At 34.7% G+C, this 20,010-nt stretch overlaps 4 protein-coding genes and 1 pseudogene across 4 annotated transcripts; 1 reads left to right on the top strand and 4 right to left on the bottom strand.

The window, feature by feature from the left end:
• Positions 1-248: 248 nt before the first annotated feature.
• On the bottom strand, positions 249-1,746 carry LOC120284047 (pentatricopeptide repeat-containing protein At4g38150). The gene has a single exon (XM_039290873.1). The coding sequence runs from the start codon at positions 1,683-1,685 to the stop codon at positions 489-491; it is 1,197 nt and encodes a 398-aa protein (XP_039146807.1). The 5' UTR covers positions 1,686-1,746; the 3' UTR covers positions 249-488.
• Positions 1,747-1,846: 100 nt separating this feature from the next.
• On the top strand, positions 1,847-3,205 carry LOC120284054 (transcription termination factor MTERF6, chloroplastic/mitochondrial). Its single transcript, XM_039290879.1, has 2 exons — positions 1,847-1,931; positions 2,024-3,205. The coding sequence occupies exon 2, from the start codon at positions 2,052-2,054 to the stop codon at positions 3,033-3,035; it is 984 nt and encodes a 327-aa protein (XP_039146813.1). The 5' UTR covers positions 1,847-1,931; positions 2,024-2,051; the 3' UTR covers positions 3,036-3,205.
• LOC120284041 (rab escort protein 1) lies at positions 3,179-6,845 on the bottom strand. Its single transcript, XM_039290869.1, is given in 10 exon segments — positions 3,179-3,622; positions 3,780-3,863; positions 4,031-4,214; positions 4,472-4,547; positions 4,630-4,861; positions 5,212-5,250; positions 5,478-5,577; positions 5,881-6,003; positions 6,161-6,282; positions 6,284-6,845. Coding segments are annotated over 10 exon segments (1,557 nt in total). The 5' UTR covers positions 6,791-6,845; the 3' UTR covers positions 3,179-3,532.
• Positions 6,846-7,025: 180 nt separating this feature from the next.
• Positions 7,026-10,147, bottom strand: LOC120282969. The gene is given in 11 exon segments (XM_039289801.1): positions 7,026-7,569; positions 7,646-7,774; positions 7,868-7,954; positions 8,043-8,102; positions 8,207-8,306; positions 8,394-8,770; positions 8,861-9,003; positions 9,005-9,215; positions 9,344-9,457; positions 9,607-9,667; positions 9,993-10,147. Coding segments are annotated over 11 exon segments (1,653 nt in total). The 5' UTR covers positions 10,025-10,147; the 3' UTR covers positions 7,026-7,230.
• Positions 10,148-15,389: 5,242 nt separating this feature from the next.
• On the bottom strand, positions 15,390-16,204 carry LOC120257633 (annotated as a pseudogene).
• Positions 16,205-20,010: the final 3,806 nt, after the last annotated feature.

Here is a 20,010-nt window from a genome sequence, read left to right as displayed (position 1 = left end):
TTTCATAAATTCAGTTGTACGAAGATGCAACCGTCGAACGGTATAAAAAAATCCTTACTATAACTTTGCTCAAATAACCCGATTTGGTTGAATGGAGGTATCCTTCTTTCTTGTAGCATATTTGGCAATTAAAATAAATTAACAATATCAAACTACTAATAATATCAAAGATCATAATCGACAAAAAGCAATATGAAACTGAAAGTAGAAACTTCAAACTCAAAACTCGAAAAATAAACACATCTGAGTTATCAAAATGATCATAGAGAACTCTTTAATTATCGAGAAGTTCAACACAACCTTCCTCATTAATAACCTTCTACTTTGTTTATGGAACAATAATTGTAAGACGAATGATCGAAAACTAACTTTCACATTGCTTTAGAACAGCACAATGCTCATAAATTAAAGTAGAATATGCAGAAAAAAATCATGAAGATTATGCTCTCAAGTATCAGTTACCTCACCAAAAACACCAAAGGGAAGATTCAGAAGAACTTCTGCGAACCTTTCTTCCCGAAAATCGCCTCCCAAACCATCGGCGAAAAAGGCCCTTTCTTGTCCATATGCTCTCGAATAGCCTTATCATCGGCCGGAAAACCTTTCTCCTGTCGCAACCGCTTCACAAGACCCTCAGCTTCCGCCATCCCTTTCTCTTTACACAATGCATCAATCAAACCAATGAAAGTCGCCGGATTAGGAGCAAACCCGGCATCCAACATCTCATCACAGAACTCCACCGCGTCGTCCAAGCTCATACCATTGCACAAACCTCGAATGATAACTCCATAACTGAAAGCATTCGGCACAATCCCATTCTTCTGCATCTTCCTAAACACTCTCTTTGCATCATCAAACTTCCCGGCCTTGCAGAACCCCTCGATCACGGCCGTGTAAATCACTACTTCAGGGATTGTTCCCTTCTCCCGCATTAAACCAAACAGCTTCATTGCATCTTGGATCAAACCATCCTTACAGAGTCCATCAAGCATTGCGACCGCATTCGGTATCAACCCCGTCTCTTTCATTTTCTTGAATATCTCATCTGCATCCTGAACTGAAGTTTCAGACTCTAAAGATTCAGTTTTCGGCTTTTCAGCTGATGGTCCTTCCTTCTTCTCAACTCCACCAGAACCTTTCCCAAGATTCAATTTTTCAAAGAGAGAAGTTCCAGATCGATCTCTTCTTTCATCCTTGCTATTCAAATCATTCAAACGACCATCAAACTTGGATTCATTGCCGGATCGCCGCCGCCTTGGAGCTTCAGAATTCATCCCAAATTCTCCAGCTTTCTCTCCTCTGAAAACTCTATCAGACCTTTGATTAAAAGAACTTCTAGGGATTCTATCTGGCTTTCCAAACTCCTTATCACTGAAATCTTCAGCAGCTCCAACTGATCGCCTCTCGCCATGAGAAAGCTCAGGCCTTTTGACACCTCTCAACGGCCGCTTCTCATGGAGGTTCTCATGCTTCTGATCATCTTCATCATCTCCGAAGTTGAGGCTCCGGAGGAATTCGTCCTCGGAGGGATCTCTTTCTCTTCGATTTCTACCAGGGATTGTACTGAGACGAGCTGTGGACATTGATAGAGATGAAATCCAACAGCTCGCGCTCTCAAAGCTTAGATCTTTGCGCAAATTGCACAAAATTCTCGTGAGATTAGAGAGGAGAAGTCTCGGAGCCATGCTTCAAGCTTCAAGCTTCAAGCTTCAAGGAGAGAGTTTTTAGGGTTTTTGAGTGACAACAAAGGGGACAAAAACAAAGAGAAGCTCATCGAAATGACTGAAATACCCCTAAAGGAAGGATTTTTCCGTAAATTCAAGATGGGTGAAATAGGAAAACCGAGAAAAGGTGTGAGCTTGCCGAGAGATAAGATTTTCTTGTGCCTCCCTCTCTTCATCAGAGTCTTAAAAAAGGATACAAAATACAAGGTTTGGTTTTCTTCCCCTTTTCTTCTTTATTTATGTATTTATTTATTTATTTATTTATTTAGTTTTTCATTGATTTTATTTGATTTTTTAAGCTTTGCAAATTGAAAAAAAGAGGTATAAATGATGGGGCACAACAAGAAGTCCTGCAATGTAGTGTTGTTTCTGAAAGAGAAAGGATGTGATGATAAGAAGATTGAAGAGATATTGAGAAAGTGTCCCAAAATAGAGACTTTGGAAAGAGAGAAAGCATGTGAGAACTGGAACTACCTGAAAAGCATTGGAATTCATGAAAGAAAACTCCCATTTATTGTATCAAAGTGCCCAAAGATCCTAACTTTGTGTTTGGATGACAAGCTTGTTCCCATGGTTCATTGTCTCTCAACCTTAGAATCAAAACCTGGAGAAGTGGCTTTAGCCATTACTAAGTTCCCTCAATTACTGTTGCACAATTTGGAGGAGAAGCTTTGCCCACTTCTTGCTTTGTTTCAAACACTGGGAATTTCTGAAAATCAAGTTGGGAAGTTACTGCTGCTTAATCCAAGGCTTATCAGTTACAGCATTGAAACTAAGTTTGCGAAGATTTTCGGGTTTTTCGCAAGCTTGGGATTGAACAAAGATGGTGTTGCTGGGAAGATCTTGGTCAGGAATCCATACATTGTTGGTTATAGTGTTGAGAGTAGATTGAAGCCAACAATGGAGTTCCTTAAATCAATTGGGTTGAAAGATGTGGAATTGCAGCATGTGGTGGTGAAATTTCCTCAGGTTGTTTGTAGGGATGTGGAGAAAATTTTGAGACCGAATTTCGTATTTTTGAAGGGGTTCGGGTTTAATGCCGAGCAGATTGCGGTAATGGTGGCTGGATTTCCTCCTGTTCTGATTAAGAGTATCAAGAATTCATTGGAGCCGAGATTGAAGTTCTTGGTTGAAGTTATGGGACGAGGGATCGGTGAAGTTGCAGGTTACCCGGAGTTCTTTCGACATGGTTTGAAGAAGAGCTTGGAGTTCAGACACAAGTTGTTGATGAAGAAGAACATTGTTTGCAGTTTGAGTGAGATGTTGGATTGCGATAAGAAAAAATTCATCGTCAAATTCGGTGTTTGTTGAAGGTCTCTGTTTCTGCTGCTGCCTTTGGATTTCATTTCATTTGGTCATGAACTCCTCTTGTTTTTGTTGACATTTGATTTCTTTTGTAACTGTTTATGCAAAACTTTGCAGTAGATTTATGAGCATGACAAAATGACAACTGGTAAATCCAAAACAATCCTTTTCATTTATTTCCACAGTACATTATGAAAAATATATTATCACTGAAACTTAGAAAAGATAGCACAAACTGAAGGTAATTGTACATGTCACATGAAGATCAAATACACTTCTTTTCAATACTTATGATCTTAAGATAAAATGTATTAAACTTTTCTCGGCTAAAAAGACTTTGTATCCAAGTGAGAAGTGAAGAATTTGAAGCCCATGGTAAATGCACCAGTTGGATTGATTTGTCACAAACTTCTACTCAAGGATTGGGATGCTAATCAATCTGAGCAGGTTTCCCATCAATTATGAGAAAATTTCCAATCTGTTTGCCACTTTGCAGATGAGTCTTAATCAGACAACGCGCCATCGTCTTCAGCATTTACAGAAGCAGCCGACTCGGGGAAAAATTCCTCATCTGGGTACATACTGTGATATAACTGCATCATAAAGATAAATTAAGTAATTTTACATGTTTGCATGACCTAGTGAAGAACTGGTAAGACCCGTAATATGATTATATGGTTTACACTTGGAATTTTTATCAGCTTTCAAGTGACACAACATATAAAAGTATTGAATGGGGTATAAGATTACCTTCTTTGTCGTTTCCAATATATCCCGGTAATCCAGATTCCCATCAGGTGTAGGACACGAGCATAGAGCAGCATCACACGATGCCTGCATTGTTTGACCATTCTGTCAATTTTCATAACAGGGAATTTGATTCCTAATGTAGCAAACTTTACTAGAAAATATAGATTAGCCAAAATGTTTTGGTTTAGTAAATGTTGGTTAAAGAATCCAGTTTTCATTGGAAAAGGAATGCAATTAGAAAATATAGCAACCTGTGAGATCTCTTGAATGTAAACACAACTCCATAATAGAGTTGGCTTAGGCTCTGGATCTCCATTATTTGAGGATGTGCTTGTCTCAGAACTACTTGAGCTGAAAAGAGCATTAATAGCTGCATGAAGACATTCTTTTCCTAGAATGGCATCATCACACAGAGTAGAAAGATACACCACAAAGCTGCAAAAGAGGAGAAAATGAGTAATTCTTCAATGAATAAAGGATGCAATAGAATATAAAGTGGATTGTAGCTTTCATGTAATGCTCAAAAGGGGACCCAAACAAACAAACAAACCATTTCATTTCAGGGTAATATCTCAGAAATTTAACACCAAATGTTATAAGTGGATTATAACTATATATTTTAATAGGATACGGAACGTAAAATAATAGGTTAAAAGAGAATAAAGATACATCATTGGCAAATTAAAACTTACTATCCTTGAGGACATACTGATACATTACTGCTCAATTGAAGTGCTCGAACACTGGCCAATTGCTCAGAGTGCAAAGCTAAAGAGGACAACTTATATCAGTATTTATTGACAAATATTTTGTCAAAAAAAACAAAGTTGGGGAGGAAAAGGAGTGTTACATCTGGGAGGGAAGACAAGGAGAATGTTTGATAACTCCGGCTGTACAGAACAGTTGGTTATGCAGATTCCTCTAGCAACCTTCCCCAAAAGGTTTGAAGAATTCAAACCTTCTCGCGCAGATTGCATATGTGATTCTGAATTTTGAACCACAAAGGATGGGTTCATTACTAACTGACTGCTAAGAATTTCCTGGCCAGAAGTCAACCTAACACCTTTGCACAGTTTATTTTGCTGTACAACAAAAGGGTCAAAACAAATTAGTCACGCTTATCATAAGTAACAATATCAAGTTATGAACCACAATATGAACCTCAACATCAGAAAACAAGAAAAGGTGTGCAGGAAAAAACAAAAAAGCTGGAATCCTAATAAATTGCATGCAATGACAATTTGTGGTCTAAATTATGAAAACAATCATAGCATGCTCCTCAACATAAACTCTTAATATATCTGGAAAAAAAAATACATGAAATCCAAGGCAGGTGTATCTCATAAAAGTGATAAAACCCTACGAGCAAATCACAATTTGTTAAAAAAATGTCATTAAATGAATAAAGGCCATATGCTTGTGGTCAGCATACCTCATCCATGAGAAGGGATACAACTGGCATTCGAAGTACCTGCACCCAAAAAAGAAAAAAAAAACAAAGCATCCAAGGCTGAGTGAAGAGATAATCAGTACTTAGATAAATGCAGATGCCTTTAGCTGATCAGTGGATTACTACACTATCAAGCATTTACTATAAACGAGACACTTGAGCTGAAATCAATAAAAAAATTCCATGTATTTGTCCCCTAAAAAGGGCAAATGTTACTCTTAAAGGTACTTCATAGATACAAGACTTACATAAAGAGCACCTTTAACAGCAGCACAACGACAAAAGGCTTGAGGTAGTTCTCCTTGTCCATACATTGGATAAATGAATGCTCCCATTGCATTGGGAAATCTACCAAAACAGCATAGATCATGCACTAATATTCAAAACCAGAACACAAATCCTCTAATAATGTTTGAAATTTGAAAAGCAGTATAATTGCAAGACATGATTCAAGAAACAACACAAATGACAATATCCTGAAGGATAAAAGGTGCCACTATGAGAAGATTGGTAGAAGCGCTACAGTACTGACTAAATAAGTTAATCATATAGCAACTCTCATGAATGCCCAGAGACAGTTGAGCAATAAATTCAGATAGTGGAGAAGGCAGCAAAATAAGAAACAAGTGGTGAACAAGGCATACAAATTACCTCCCAATGGAGGAGCTGTAGAGAGCTATACTCTCTATGCCCTCTTTCGTCTTCATGAGCTTCTTGCAGGACTCGCCACCATCCTGATCATAATCAGCGAATGTAATCGCGTACAAAATAATTCTACAATAAAACCAACTTTAGATTTAGCAACAAACCTACCCAAATCAATCACAAACATCAATAAAGCCAAAAATGATCAAAAGCTCAAATCTTTTTAGATCAAATGCCCAAAAAATGGAACTAGCGCAAAAAAGAATAGATTTTTACGGATCCCTACGACTTAATCTTGGGAGGAAGTCGCTGCTTCTCGAGAAAATCCACAAACGGTATCTCCAAATCCTCTTCCGCAATGCTACCACTGCCATCACCCCCCTCTTTCCCATCCAGACCAATGTGATCCCCTCACCAGCTTCAGGAACTTCATCATCTGGCTCTTCTCTGCAAGCCCCAAGCTCCGATCCCTAAATATACCCTGCCGAGAATCCGGCACCGGGCACAACCTACCATCCCAGAAGATCAAACTCCCATCCACACTCTTGAACTCGACGTGGTGACTCGCCCCCGACTTGATCAGCAGATCCACCATCGGATCCCCACAAAACAAAACCCTAGGCCCATGAATATCCAACAAAAACCCTCTCGAAGCCTCAGGAGCTGATCCAAACGTCTCGATCTCAGAAAACAAGGGAGAATCCTCAAACACAGATGGCAAAGAGGAGATAGGGACAGAGGAAAACAGTGAGCCATAGATGGCGTTGGAGTCGAGATGGAGCACGGTCTTCCCGGCCACAGCCGCCGCGGCGGCGAGGAGAGATTCAGGAAGCCCAGTTCCATAAACCACAAGGTCGAACTCCCCGGGATCGATGGTTGGGTACTGCGACTGCGAGCTCGCCATCTCGTCGGCCATGGCGGAGATCCAGAGAGAAACAGTGAACCATCGAGCAAGAACGGGTTTAGATCCGAACCTTAACGGGTTACGGATCCCAATCCAAACCCGAACCTTAACGGGTTTAGATCCTGTCTAATAGCTTTTTAATTGCATGAACGTTAACGGGTTTCGGATCCGAATCCAGATCCGATTCAATATCAACATCTTTTGCAAATACAACCCCTGTCTAATAGCTTAATTAGTAGGAAAGATATTGAAGAAAACTTTAAGCAATTCATTGAGGTTTAAATCAATAACAATAACACTCACAAACCATTTCTCATGTACATATTCACACAGGGAACAACTGAAAACTGATACAATTTCAAGCATTGGTTGAAGTTGAACTTGAACAACATTCACTCACTAAATACATTGAAGAATGTGAAGAAAAGCCGATGTTTTTTTTTTTATCGATGTCATAGCTGATAAATATTGTGCAAGGATTTCTTCTGTTTATCCAAATCTCTGTGCAGAAGAAATCTGAATGTTGTTTTGTATGGTGACCATTCAATGCACTTTTCAACAGTTCTTCCTTTGAGACATCTTTGCATGAGTTTCTGTTGTGATAATGGTAAACAATCACAGATGATTTTTAGTAATTCAGGTAACTCCAAAGAAGCATCTTTTGTGTAGTAGTGTAAAAGCTTTGGCAAGTTGATCTTTCTTTCATTTTTTATCTGTGTGTTTGATTGTATGAATTCTTCCCTTGCTTGCTTCATCTCTTGATGCACACTCTTGGCAGTGTAAACTCGAACCTGTGAAAATGAAGATATATCAGTGACTTGATTGATAATCAATCTGTAGTTAAGAAAACAGATCATAGATTCATACTGCAGGATCTGAATAAGCTCCTGATGATAGAGTGAAATGAGCAAGTGGCTCTGGATGATCGAGCGCGTACGAGTGTTTGTCATTCGGTTTCTTGAAACTAATGGCTGTTGTGTACAATGCTTGTAGCCACTGCAGAAAAAAGATGAAGACATTTATGTGTTTTAAGATGAAGAGAACAAATTAAGGAAGATAATTATTGCATTTTGAGTAGAATATATATACTGTCGATGGACGATGAGATTGGCATCTCAAGATCGAGTTTTGAATGTCGTAAACATTTATTGATTGTCCACCAATATTGTAAGCTGCCTGTGATTAATACATTTTAAAAGTATAAATACGATGAGCATAATTTTGTTTTCGGTGATAATTTCAGAATGCTGGCTATGAAATTTACCTTCAGGATTGAGAATGTACTTTTCATCATGTTCTGATGAAGACCATAGGCTAAAAATGCCTGCAAAATGTCATGAAAAATGTTGCTAGATTTATTTCATCACAAGGACACATATAATTAATGAAGCTCATGTTGGTTTGAAAACATAAACAATTTGACCATACATGCATCACTAAGGCATTGTGAATGTTTATCCAAAAGGCAAGCTGCTGCTCATGCTTCATCTTTCTCGGATTAACAACTTCAAGTTGTTTTATAAGTGATCTAAGTTGAAAAAAAGAAAACTATATATCAAACATTCACCAATCAATCCATAATTAACTGAAAAAGTTCAGTTAAGTAACTACCAACCTGAAAATGTTCAGCATTTTTGATGCATAATCAAACTTGTCTTCATCTACAGTTATTTTCGGAACCTCTATCATATTACTGTATGGATTACATAACCGAGGAGGGCTCGATGTAGTCTCAAAGTTGCATCGAGGACTCCAATTATCATTAGGATCTTGCGGAGAGTAAGTGCTCGAAGTGGACAGTGATAGAGTAGGCGACACGGGTAATTCAGTCTGCTGCACCGGAGGATGATTTGCGAGTTTGCAGTAAATAGCAGCAATGCATCTCACAATCTCTTCAGAAATTCTGCAAGGGAAATTAGGTACATGGTCCATAAGAGAAGCTCCCATATGATCTGCAAGACTTCGATGGCTTGAAATGCTCTTCGTCTCACACTGCAATTTTGTGATAACAGATTACCGAGTATGCTCTCCGATTAAAAAAAGAACTCTATAATAATTGATAAGCAATGTAAATGCACACACTTTGTAAGGTTCGTCTCTTTCGAAAGGGACATTAGACATGTTTGAAGTGGAAGCTAAATCATGAGCAGAAATATTTCCGGCATGCCTGATATCGATGTCTCTTTTCTTCTGAATTTCATTTACAACATTGCGAATCGCTTCTTCTACTGGCCTGATGATCAGAATTAACTTCACAAGAGTTTAGATATTCGATGTGGAGTTTAGACTTTTGTTGGCTGGATTCCTCAATGCATTCTAGTTGAGAGTTCACTCGATATTGGTCAAATGCGGTTCGATACAATGAGAGTAGGTATCTTTCCAAATTTATGACCTCCAATTCAAGTGTTGCAATCTCTTTCACTAGCTCTGAAGTTGGCTGAATTCATGGAAAGTCACGGCAAATTAGTATTAAACTTGTTTGAATAAACCAACGCAACCAAATCGGTGATACGAAAACAATGAGACATAAACATCATGTATCTAATTCCAAAGTTTTTATAGAACCTTTGGATTGAGATCCTTTGAAGAACCAATTGAATTGCTGGAATTGCATCCTGAAACCATTTTTTCGGTGAATGATGAATTCCGGTCATGCAGTTTTCTCTCCAAACTGATTTTCTAGAAAACAGAGAATACGACGGAATCAATAGAGGAAATATGCATTACAAACACTAGTATTTGTTTTTCTCAACAGAAACAAAACAAGAAATTATTGAGTTGATGAATCAAAAGGAACAAGAAAAAGAAAAGAGTTGCAGAGTTCTTACAGAATTATAAGTCGACAAACGAGGCGAAATACTCAACACATCTTGATGCACCCCAGAAACACTAATAACATCAACAACAAGAACAACCAGTTTTAGAAAACAAAAACAGAAAGAACTCCACCAATTTCACATGGTATCCAAATAACAAACACTAAGCAACAAATTTCACTCAAAAAATTGCATCAATAATGCTCCAAAAGTTTGGACAGAAATAAAAAAAGTAGACTAATAATGCATTACAGATTCATTGAAATCTTACATGTGGAGGCAAATCCTTTTTATTCAATTAAAAATAAAATCACAATCATGTAACAGAAAACATACAAATAAAAACAAGTATGAGAAAGAAGTAAATAAGAGCAGAGTTCATTGTTTAGATTGTTTACCTTCTTGAATGCCTTTGCCTACAAACATGCATTGCTGCTATCCTTCTTCTTTTTTTTTCCTTTTTTTTTTTTAATTCAACCTGAGAAAACTAAGTTCATGAATATACAATCAGAGAAGCAATAATATAAGACAAAAAAGAACTAAAAAGAAAGGAGAAGAACATCACTTAATAAAGGACTGCAGAAGAAAAGAAATGAGAAATGAAATGCAGAAAAGGGACCATGAAACAGTGAATGATTTGTAGAAATATTGACAAGCTCAAAGACAACAAAATCTGAGGAAAGAAAGCATGACCCACACTAGAAATTAAGAGCATAAAATGAATGGAGATTAGGTGAGTAGAAAAGCAAGTGGTTATGATAATGCCAATAGTCATAGACCAAAGAACAGAGTGCTTGTGCTTAACCCCACACACAATTAATTATTCTTATTCAATCTTTATAATATCAGATCTACAAGTTAAAACATTGAACTTAGTTACAAACTTGCATTACTTTTATAGAATTATCATCATCATCATCTTCGTCTTCATCTTCGTCTTCATCTTCTTCTTCTTCTTCTTTTTCTTTGTTAACATGCATATAATTTTAACTCTTTCATCAGTTTCCATGAAGGTTGGCATGCAGGAATTGGATAATTAAACTTCTCCGCGGAGTAATGCAAGAGATGTCGGTGCACAGTTGAAGACAAAGATATATATATATATTTATCTATTTTATAAATATTTGTCCTTTCACTGTTGCTCTGACTGACAAAACAAACAGAGAGAGTGAGTGAGTTGTTAACATTAACTGAATGTAAAACTAGAGAGTTGGTGTGAAGGTGATGTAATGTGGATTTTTAAACTATATAAACACTAGTTGACTGCTATATATATTAATATATATATATATATATGTATATGAAGATAAGGTGGTGGTTTTGATGGTTTAAAGATTGGGAATTGAGAGAGGTTTGGTTACCTGATACCTTTGATGAATTGAGAGCAGGGGGCCAAAGGGTGTAATAGTGGAGTGGTGTTGGTCGGTTTATTATATTTTTATATATATATATATATTAAATAAATCCCAATTTTATTTCGAATATCGTTTTTAATCTCGATTTCTGATCGAGTTAAACGCCATTTGCAAAAATTACTAATCATTTCATCGACAGTGTCACCTGAGTAATAAGAGTTTTCATTAATCGACATGAGACTGCGAAAAACCGAGCAGATCATGATCGCTTTACGCGTTAATGAAAATGTAATCATCGACGATACGCTCAGTACGATTAGTAAATCTAAGACGTTTAAAAACAAAATAAAATTCGATCGATCAAAAACGACATTTCCGATACTTCAATGATTTACCATTAACCGGTGTTCGATCCCTAGTTATTAAAGATATTTGATGTGAAATATTCCAAAAGTCATGAATTTGAGTTCTACTGGATATAGTAATGGTAACAAATCTCTGATTGTGAGTTTGGGTTTACAATTAGTATCTTACATCATTAAGTGAGAGTATACATGCCGGATATTTAATTATCAGTGTCCATTCATAAACTTTTAACAGTAAGTATTTGTCACATTTATCAAATATATTTATATATAATAGTAGCGGATGTTTGATAAATGACAAGGAAAACTTCTACTGGTCCTGAGTGATAAATAATATCTAATTGGGACGGATTTGATTGGATTGAATTGGATTGAAGACCTTTGTGTATCTATGTTCATTAATGCATGCCCACAAACTGAGTCAGGACTTTGGACTAAGTGGACCTAGTGTTGCTCACTTATGGGCCTTGAGAACATCATTGGCCTTGTTTAAAATTTAACGCCTTTGAATGACCTTGTACTGTTTTTCTTTTTGAATTAAGGGCCTTTATTTCGGGGAAAGTCGAGGGAAGTAAAAAAGTGGAAAAAAAAAATACTACTATCAGTATTTTTAGTATTTATTTATCAGGAAATAAAAATGGAACTAAAGAGTTTAAGCGTTTAGAGTATTTGTGCGAGTTCAAAAAAGATACTAAAAATGAAGGTAAATTGGTTTTTATAAAATGACTCATTTTTTTTTATTTCAGTAAAAAAATTGTTAAAATTAATTTAATTTAAAACTCAATTCAATCTCTACTTTTTCCATTTCAGAATAAAAACATCAAAAATAAAAAAAAAATCGACCACATCCCCACTTCTCTTTACTTTTCTGAAATGAAAGCCCCGTAATGAATATTTGGTTATTTTGTATTAAAAAGATACGATAATGACTGGAAGAGGTGGTGTTTGATTTCTCACTTGACTCAAAGGTAAGGGTTAGAACAGTTGGAGCAAAGCTTGAAATAAAAGACAAACCAGGCTTGATTGAGCTCAATTCAATTGGTCAAGACATGTAAATATATTTTTTAATTTTAATAAGTTATTATATATATATATATATTATGTTAAAAATATTATTTAATTTGAATTTTATTTTTATCATAAAGAACACAAAATTCAAGCTATAAATGATCTAAATTTTGGGCCAAGTTCAAGTAAATTCTAGCCCATTCAAGCACGTACGGCTCATTAACATCCCTACTAATGGTAGTATTATTATGACTTAAAATGAAAAAGAAATTGATAGATTTTATCCATCTTTGCATCTTGAATTATTAAGTGCAATAATTATTAACTAATGTCATTGAAAATTAAGAATATATATATATCACATTAATTGCCCAAAAAATCACCACACTATGGCACATAAACATGAGTGAAATGATGTTAACTCAACTCTCTACAAGAAATAGTTGTGAAAATTTCTACTAGAAATACCCAAACTTGGAGATGCAATAATGGATTAAGTCTAATACACATGAAATAATTAATCAATTTTAATAATCAAATATAAATGTATACTACAAATGAATAAACCTTACTAATTAATCTAACAATTTTCTCATTCCAATTATTTTTTATTTTTCTTTTTTTTTCAAGAATGAATTAACCAATTCAAAAAATGATTAATTTTTATAATAAAATATAAATGTATACATATGAAATACTTGTACATAAAACATTCCGAGTGAATTATCAAAACAGCTAATTGTTAAGCCAATTTAATTAATTAAGCTGGTTGAGTTAATGAGATAACTACATATTGGCAAGATGTATACAATCTATCCATCTCTTCTATTTGTTTTGCACCTACTCACCAATTAGAATATTCATTCTTCTCTAATTACATGATATATTATCCCACCAACCAGTGATTAATTTAAATTAATCATTTGGCACCATTACATAATTGATATTAATTAATCTCTTCTTTTCTCTAGCTATATATATATATATATATATATATATATATATCTAAGTTGATTGGCTTCTGATTTGATACATTATATTTATATGTCTAAATGTCTTTTACACAATGATATAGAGCTGGAGAAACTTTACAGCAAAGGTGGCATTCTTTTCTTCAAGGTCTTCAATAAAAGCACCAACCTTAATAGTTAACATCTTGGCTACTAGTTAACAAGTCTATTCAAAAACAGGCAGGAAGCCATTGATGTTAGGTTGTTGCATCCCCTTCACCACTTCAATCCAATGTTGGGTATAAATCTTGTCATGCAACATTATAATTACCTTCTTGATTTTGTTCCTCATGTGTTCATCCATTTCATTTGATCTTTAATTTCATGCATGAATGAAGTTAAATTAAACAATGTAAAACATGTTTGGTCAAACCAAGTTCCACATCACATACAATATTAAACAAAACTGAAATTCTGTGATCAGAAATGAAAGCATATATATATATTAATGAATCAAAAGCTAACCACATGAGATAAAGAGAGACAAAGAGAATAAAAGCATGAAAAAGCCAGCTCTGTAAGCACCATAGAATGTCCATGAACTAGTATTAGTTATAGTACTAGTACTGTTACTGTTAGAATTTTTGTTTTCTGTAGTTTTAAGATAATTAAGGCCCAAAAAAAAAAAAACTAAAAAAGTTGGGAACAGTGAAGAGGGTGGTGAGCAGACAGGATTCCCAAAGAGATGATCTCTGACTCTGAAGGTATCTTATCATGTTAGACTTGGTTCATGGCTTTAGGGTTTGCATGGGACCCTCATTCTCACACCTCGTGTGCATGTCCACTTCCTAAACACACCAGATACCTGCACATTAATTGACTCATTGATTATATTTAGATATAGAAAAGAGGTTCAAGGACATGACTCATGACTCATGACTCTCAAGGTCCCATGTTTAGCTGGAACTCACCATGCATTCTTGTTCACCAGTCAAACCATGTTTTCCTTCTTCTTTGCAAGAGTTGTGTGGTGTTTGTTTTCTCTTATTAATCCTTAATTATTAACTTTAAGTTATATGGATTATGTGGGGATATATTAATTAGAGGTTAATTAATTGTCAAATCAGAATAAGAACAAAATCAAGGAGGGAGAATTGAGGACATGATTAATTGATAAGGACAACAAATTAAAATCACATTTTGTACTGAATTTCTAATTAATCTTTTTCTTAATTAATCAAATGAAATATGTGAGAAAGGCTAGCTAGAATATTAATTCAAAGATCACATGCTTATCTTTTGATCATATATACAATGCTTATCCTTTCATCATATATATGTATACCTCAACATCATGTGCACTTTTTTCTAGTGTTCTTATTTACAAAAACTAATTATAAAACAATGACCTTACATGGCCTGGCCGTCTATCAACTGAAAACCTGTCTGTCTTTTTGTATAGTTCTCATCTTCATGGACTTATCAAAGGCATCTAATCACCGTTTTGTGATGGAATTACATTTCAATTTAATTTATTATTTTTAACCAATCATAGTGTTTATCTAGTCACCACTTTTGTCGTCCTGTTCTTAATTACCTCTCTATATACATATATATATTTTTTTAATTACTATTGCTTGCCTGACTTTGAATTTTGGGTTTCAGCTTCACCGGCAGATAATAGATAGAAACTTAACTTTGCTTCAGTGACAATGATGAGGGTCTATCCACTTCTCAAGCTCACTTATTGAAAGACCGGGTGTGATCCAAAGACCCAGGACATGCATTTGATCGTCGATTAATTTTTTTTCTACTCTATTTGTTTTTGTCTCTGGACGAAGAGACTCTCTCTTATCTCAGAGTTTGTGTTTGTCTTTATTTTTGGTGTGTTTATTTGGTTGTCTTTTTTTATTTTTTTCCTTATATTTATTTTTTTTTATTACAATAAAATTATGATTTATCCACTCAATATATATATATATATATGATAAATCTATTTTTATAAAATAATAATAATAATAATAATATAAATAAAAAGAGCTAGCCAAGCATTAGTTATCAAACATTTCACCACAAGCATCATCATCATCTATCTACATAATTAACAAGACTAACACTTTACATAATTAAAAACATTAATTAATTAATTAATTAATCTCAAGACCTCAACAAGAAAATACTTAGTTCTTGCCCGGAACTACCAACCGGGTTAATCATATGAAATGACTCAGAGTTCAACGATCCAACAACTCGCTCAAAACTCGCTCTCAAATACATCAACTCACCATCACCGTCCGGCTTGCCGGGAATAACTCCGGCGCCGACCGAGACCTTGTGCATGAGCTTGAACACCACAGCATCACCTTCATTCATGTTTCTCTTGACTGCATAACCAACTCTCCGGCCATTGCAGTACATAGTCCATACAGGCACAGAGAACAAAGAACACCTCCGGCCACCGCCGGCGACAGCTGCAGTGCACTCAAGAGCAATGCGGAGAAGTCCATGGCGCATTTCCCGGGCGAGTTGAGCTGTTGGGATGGCGAAGTCAAGAAGGAGAAGAGGTGAAGTGCGAGACTCGTTGTCATGGAGACAAAAGCTTACACGGCCCCGGCGATAGCCGAAAGAAAGTGCCGGTGATGGTGGTGGTGGTGGTGGTGGAGGAGTGAATGGAGTTTGAATCGGAGTCCTCGTCGGAGGAGACGAGGGAAGGTTGAAAAGGACAGCAACAAGGAACCATGCACTCGACTAGTGATCGGAAAGATCGCCGGAAACGGACGTCTTTGGTGCAGTCCACTGATGTTGTTGTTTCTATTATGTTTATTGGCCCTCTTTGGTTTCCTAAGTCTATCATTCTCATTGTTTTCACTTTGTTTTCTTTGTTTTGCTTTGGATTTTTAATGGAGTTTTAAAGTTGGAGAAGAAGAAGAAGAAGAAGTTTGAATGAAAGGTGGTGGAGTTGGGGAGAAGGGATGGAGTTATAAATAGGGAGAGAGGGTGGAGTAGGACAAGGGAATAAATTTAATGTTTATATATATATATATATAATATAAAGCTTAAAAGATAAATTATATAGTGGTTTTTTTAATTTATTTTAAGAGTTTTTAGTCCGGTGATACTGGCCTACAGCAAAAAGGTGTGGTGGAACTTTCAAATATTCGAATTTTATGTTTGGTATGATGTTTGTTGTGGTGACGGATCTTTTAGTATAAGTATAGATTTATGACCTAAAAATTTTAGGTTTTCTGGGTAAAAATATATAAATTAGATGAATCAATTTAAAGGTGTGTTGGAACTTTTCGTGTGTTCGAATTTTATGTTTGTATGATGTATGTTGTTGTGACAGATCTTTAGTGTAATTAAGTACTGATTTGTAACTCAAAAATTTTATGTCTCTTAGTGAGGACATACAAATTAGATGATCAATTTTTGATTAATTTTTTGTGGGTGCTCATGTTTTCTGACTAATTAATTAACTACTCATATTTGTCAAAAATATATATATATATATATATATATGTATGACTTATATTTGTGTATATTGATGGACAATTAAAAACTGGATATAAATTATAAAAGGGAAAGGTAGTGGGCATGGGTATGAGAGCATGGTTTTGAGGGGCCATTTTCTTGGCAACCTTTACTGCAAGTTGATGAGAAGTTTGTCATGGTTAAGGAAAGAGAAGTTGGATCTGAATATATGGTCTTGATTCCAACCTTCAAAAGATATAGATGGTGGGCTCCTTTTGGATCTCCATTTCAACTATACATCTCTAGCTATCAATCTCTCCATAATTACCATCAATTTTTACAGTTGTTTTCATCTCCATATATATATATATATATATATTAAGTAGTAAGTATAATGACCAGGAATGTGATGCATTTGAAGGTGTTGTTAGTTGATGATATGCAAGCATTGGTTGCAATGATGGATGAGGAGCATGAGTGAGGAGCATAGTTTTCTCCTGCATGAGAAGAGGAGCTAGCCTGCAGTCAATGAAAGTCTTCAAACCTTCTTTTTCCTTTTCAGCAACCAAACAAACTACTCCATGGCCATGCAACAAGCAAAAGTAGCTTTTGTGGTCCTTTGTTCTTCTTCTCTTATTTATATCTTTCTCATTGTTCTCATTCTTGTCTTGCATCTTTCCATGGATCTATCTACATATTTCTCATCTCTCTCTCCTCTCTGAGTGGTGGATGTAGCACATCCACAATCACTAACAGAAACCACTCAAATTTTAAGTATTAATTTCTGCACAAAGGATCATAATTAATCATCATCTTCTTCCATCTGATAACATGATGTGGTCCAAGATTATTGATAGATAACAACACACAAGTTTGGCATGATCTTCTTTTTAGTTTTTACTACATGGTCCATGTTCACTGATTGATTAAATGCCTCTAAATCACAATCCATGGATTTCTTCAAATTAACTTAATTCTCTAGAACACCCATATGCATGCACTCAATCTGATGGAATTCTTTGTCTGTTTCCACTGTATCTAAATGCATATATATAATTATACACTACTTATTGAATTAAATTTGAAGATAATGTAGTGCTAGCTTTAGTTAAACAATAAATATAAATATATGTGATCAAGTGCATGCATGCATGTATGTTCACTGAGATTTGTCCTTCTTTTGTCTTTAATTTCCCACTCATTTGATAATTTATATATATATATATATATAAAGGGAGATCTATCTCATTCTTCTTTTGTCTATGGAAAAAAGGAATCCAACTTTTTCTCATGTCCCTCTAGAATCAGAAATGTTTAATTTAATTGATCTCTTTGATACAAGCTTATTGGTAGCTAGCAATCATGCCATGCTCCAATATAGGACATTGGCATGAGCACAAGAGCATGATCAACAAGCCCATGCCATTGATGATCTCTTTCTTTCTTTGCCATGAGTTTATTTTTGTCATTCTCACCACACCACTACTACTACTCATGGAATAGCTAGCTTTAATAATGAATTTTATTTGAGCATTAATAGAGTACAATTAATCCATTGGCATCTGATATTAAACAAATATATATGTCAACTCATGCTTAACTTTGTTCTAGTGCTTTATATAATGCACTTTTTCATAGTGCTAATTAAAGTGTCTTTCTTCTGTTTTGGCATCACTTAATTTGTTGAGCTGCAAAGCTTTGCAATAAATAACACTTCAATTAATTAATTAACTAAACAACTTTATTTATATATATATAGTCAGAATCCATTAATCAGATGAAAGTATGATATGTTTAGATATATGCATCAGTAATGAAATGATTTGTTACTCAGGGAAATAGATGTATATATGGATTCAAAAGAGGACCACAAAATGAATCAATGGAAATGTGGTAGGAGAAGGGTCACTCTAATTCTAAATTAATTAGATTAATTAAACTATAGCAAGAATATAATGTGTGAAGTCATGTATAGCATGAATGAAGCACACATTAATGCTTTAATAACTTAGATGTTAATTATATCAATTCAAAAGAAGGAAATTAAGATTGGGTTATATAAATATTCCTTTATAATGTGGAAATTAATAAGAAGAAAAAAAGGTTTAGAACTAAAGAACATGGCAAGCAAGTTGAAGAATACTCCAATATAGCATGAGAATATATCCCATCATGATTTGTATGTGGTTCTATCACTAACAACAAATCTATAATGTTATCAAGAAAGATCTAAAATTGAGTTGTTGTAATAGTAAGATGAAGTACTTTGTATGTTGCTTTGAAAATGAATTAATTAGAAACATAAAAAAAAAAATTGGATTATAGTAAGATTAGAAGAGCATTAATTAATTAGTTTTAAGGTTCACATGAATCACAGGACAAAGAAACAGAAGAATGCATGTGTCATGCATAGTTGTCTCACAAGTATTATGTGGCAGAGGAAAAAGAAAAAACCAAGGCCTTATAATAAACAAGCCCAAAAGGATTTGAACAATAATTTGGAAAAAGAAAATTATTTTTTTTATAGTATTTGTGCATAAATTAATCACATTTCATTTTGAAAGCCAACTTTAAATTACTTGGTATATAAAGACTAATGCTTGGGAAGCATAATTAATGTTTCTTCTTTTAATAAATACTCAAGGATTAATGAGAACAAATTAACTTTGTTTACAAGGGATATATTAATTGATTCTTATTTAATTTTTCCACAATATTGCTTAAAGTATCCTCATGGACAATATCAATTGTGAAGAAATCAATATTAGAAGAAAAACAAATTAAGGAAAAAACAAGAAGGTCATGAACTAATAAATGAAGGGGAAATTAAGTAGACATTCATTGATTTTCTTGTGTGGACTAAAAATAAGTTATATTGACAAATTAAAGCTGAACATGAGAATATGCTGCATGATTAGAAATTAATGTTTGGCAACATAATAAAAATATCAATGGTGACACAAACCAATGTCAAAGAAGACCTTGAAACATGTGCATTATTAATTATTCTAGTTTTCTTAGCCACCAAGAGTGTCTTAGCAAATAACAAAGGGGACACCTTGTCATGTCCATCACTTCCTCAACCATTAGAAAAGAAACAAACAAGCAAGATGACATGTTAAGTGATGTATGCTTGGCAAAGCATGAAAGCATGCATGTTACTATATGTATATATATAAATACTTCTTGTTTCTTTTCCTTTCTCATGTTTAGCAAACTTGTATCTATGTTATCATGCCCTTCACTATCAAATGCCGTGCAAAGACC

Source organism: Dioscorea cayenensis, chromosome 3, assembly GCF_009730915.1.
Source record: "Dioscorea cayenensis subsp. rotundata cultivar TDr96_F1 chromosome 3, TDr96_F1_v2_PseudoChromosome.rev07_lg8_w22 25.fasta, whole genome shotgun sequence".
Classification (NCBI taxonomy): Eukaryota; Viridiplantae; Streptophyta; class Magnoliopsida; order Dioscoreales; family Dioscoreaceae; genus Dioscorea; species Dioscorea cayenensis.
This window is presented reverse-complemented; position numbering and strand designations above follow the sequence as displayed.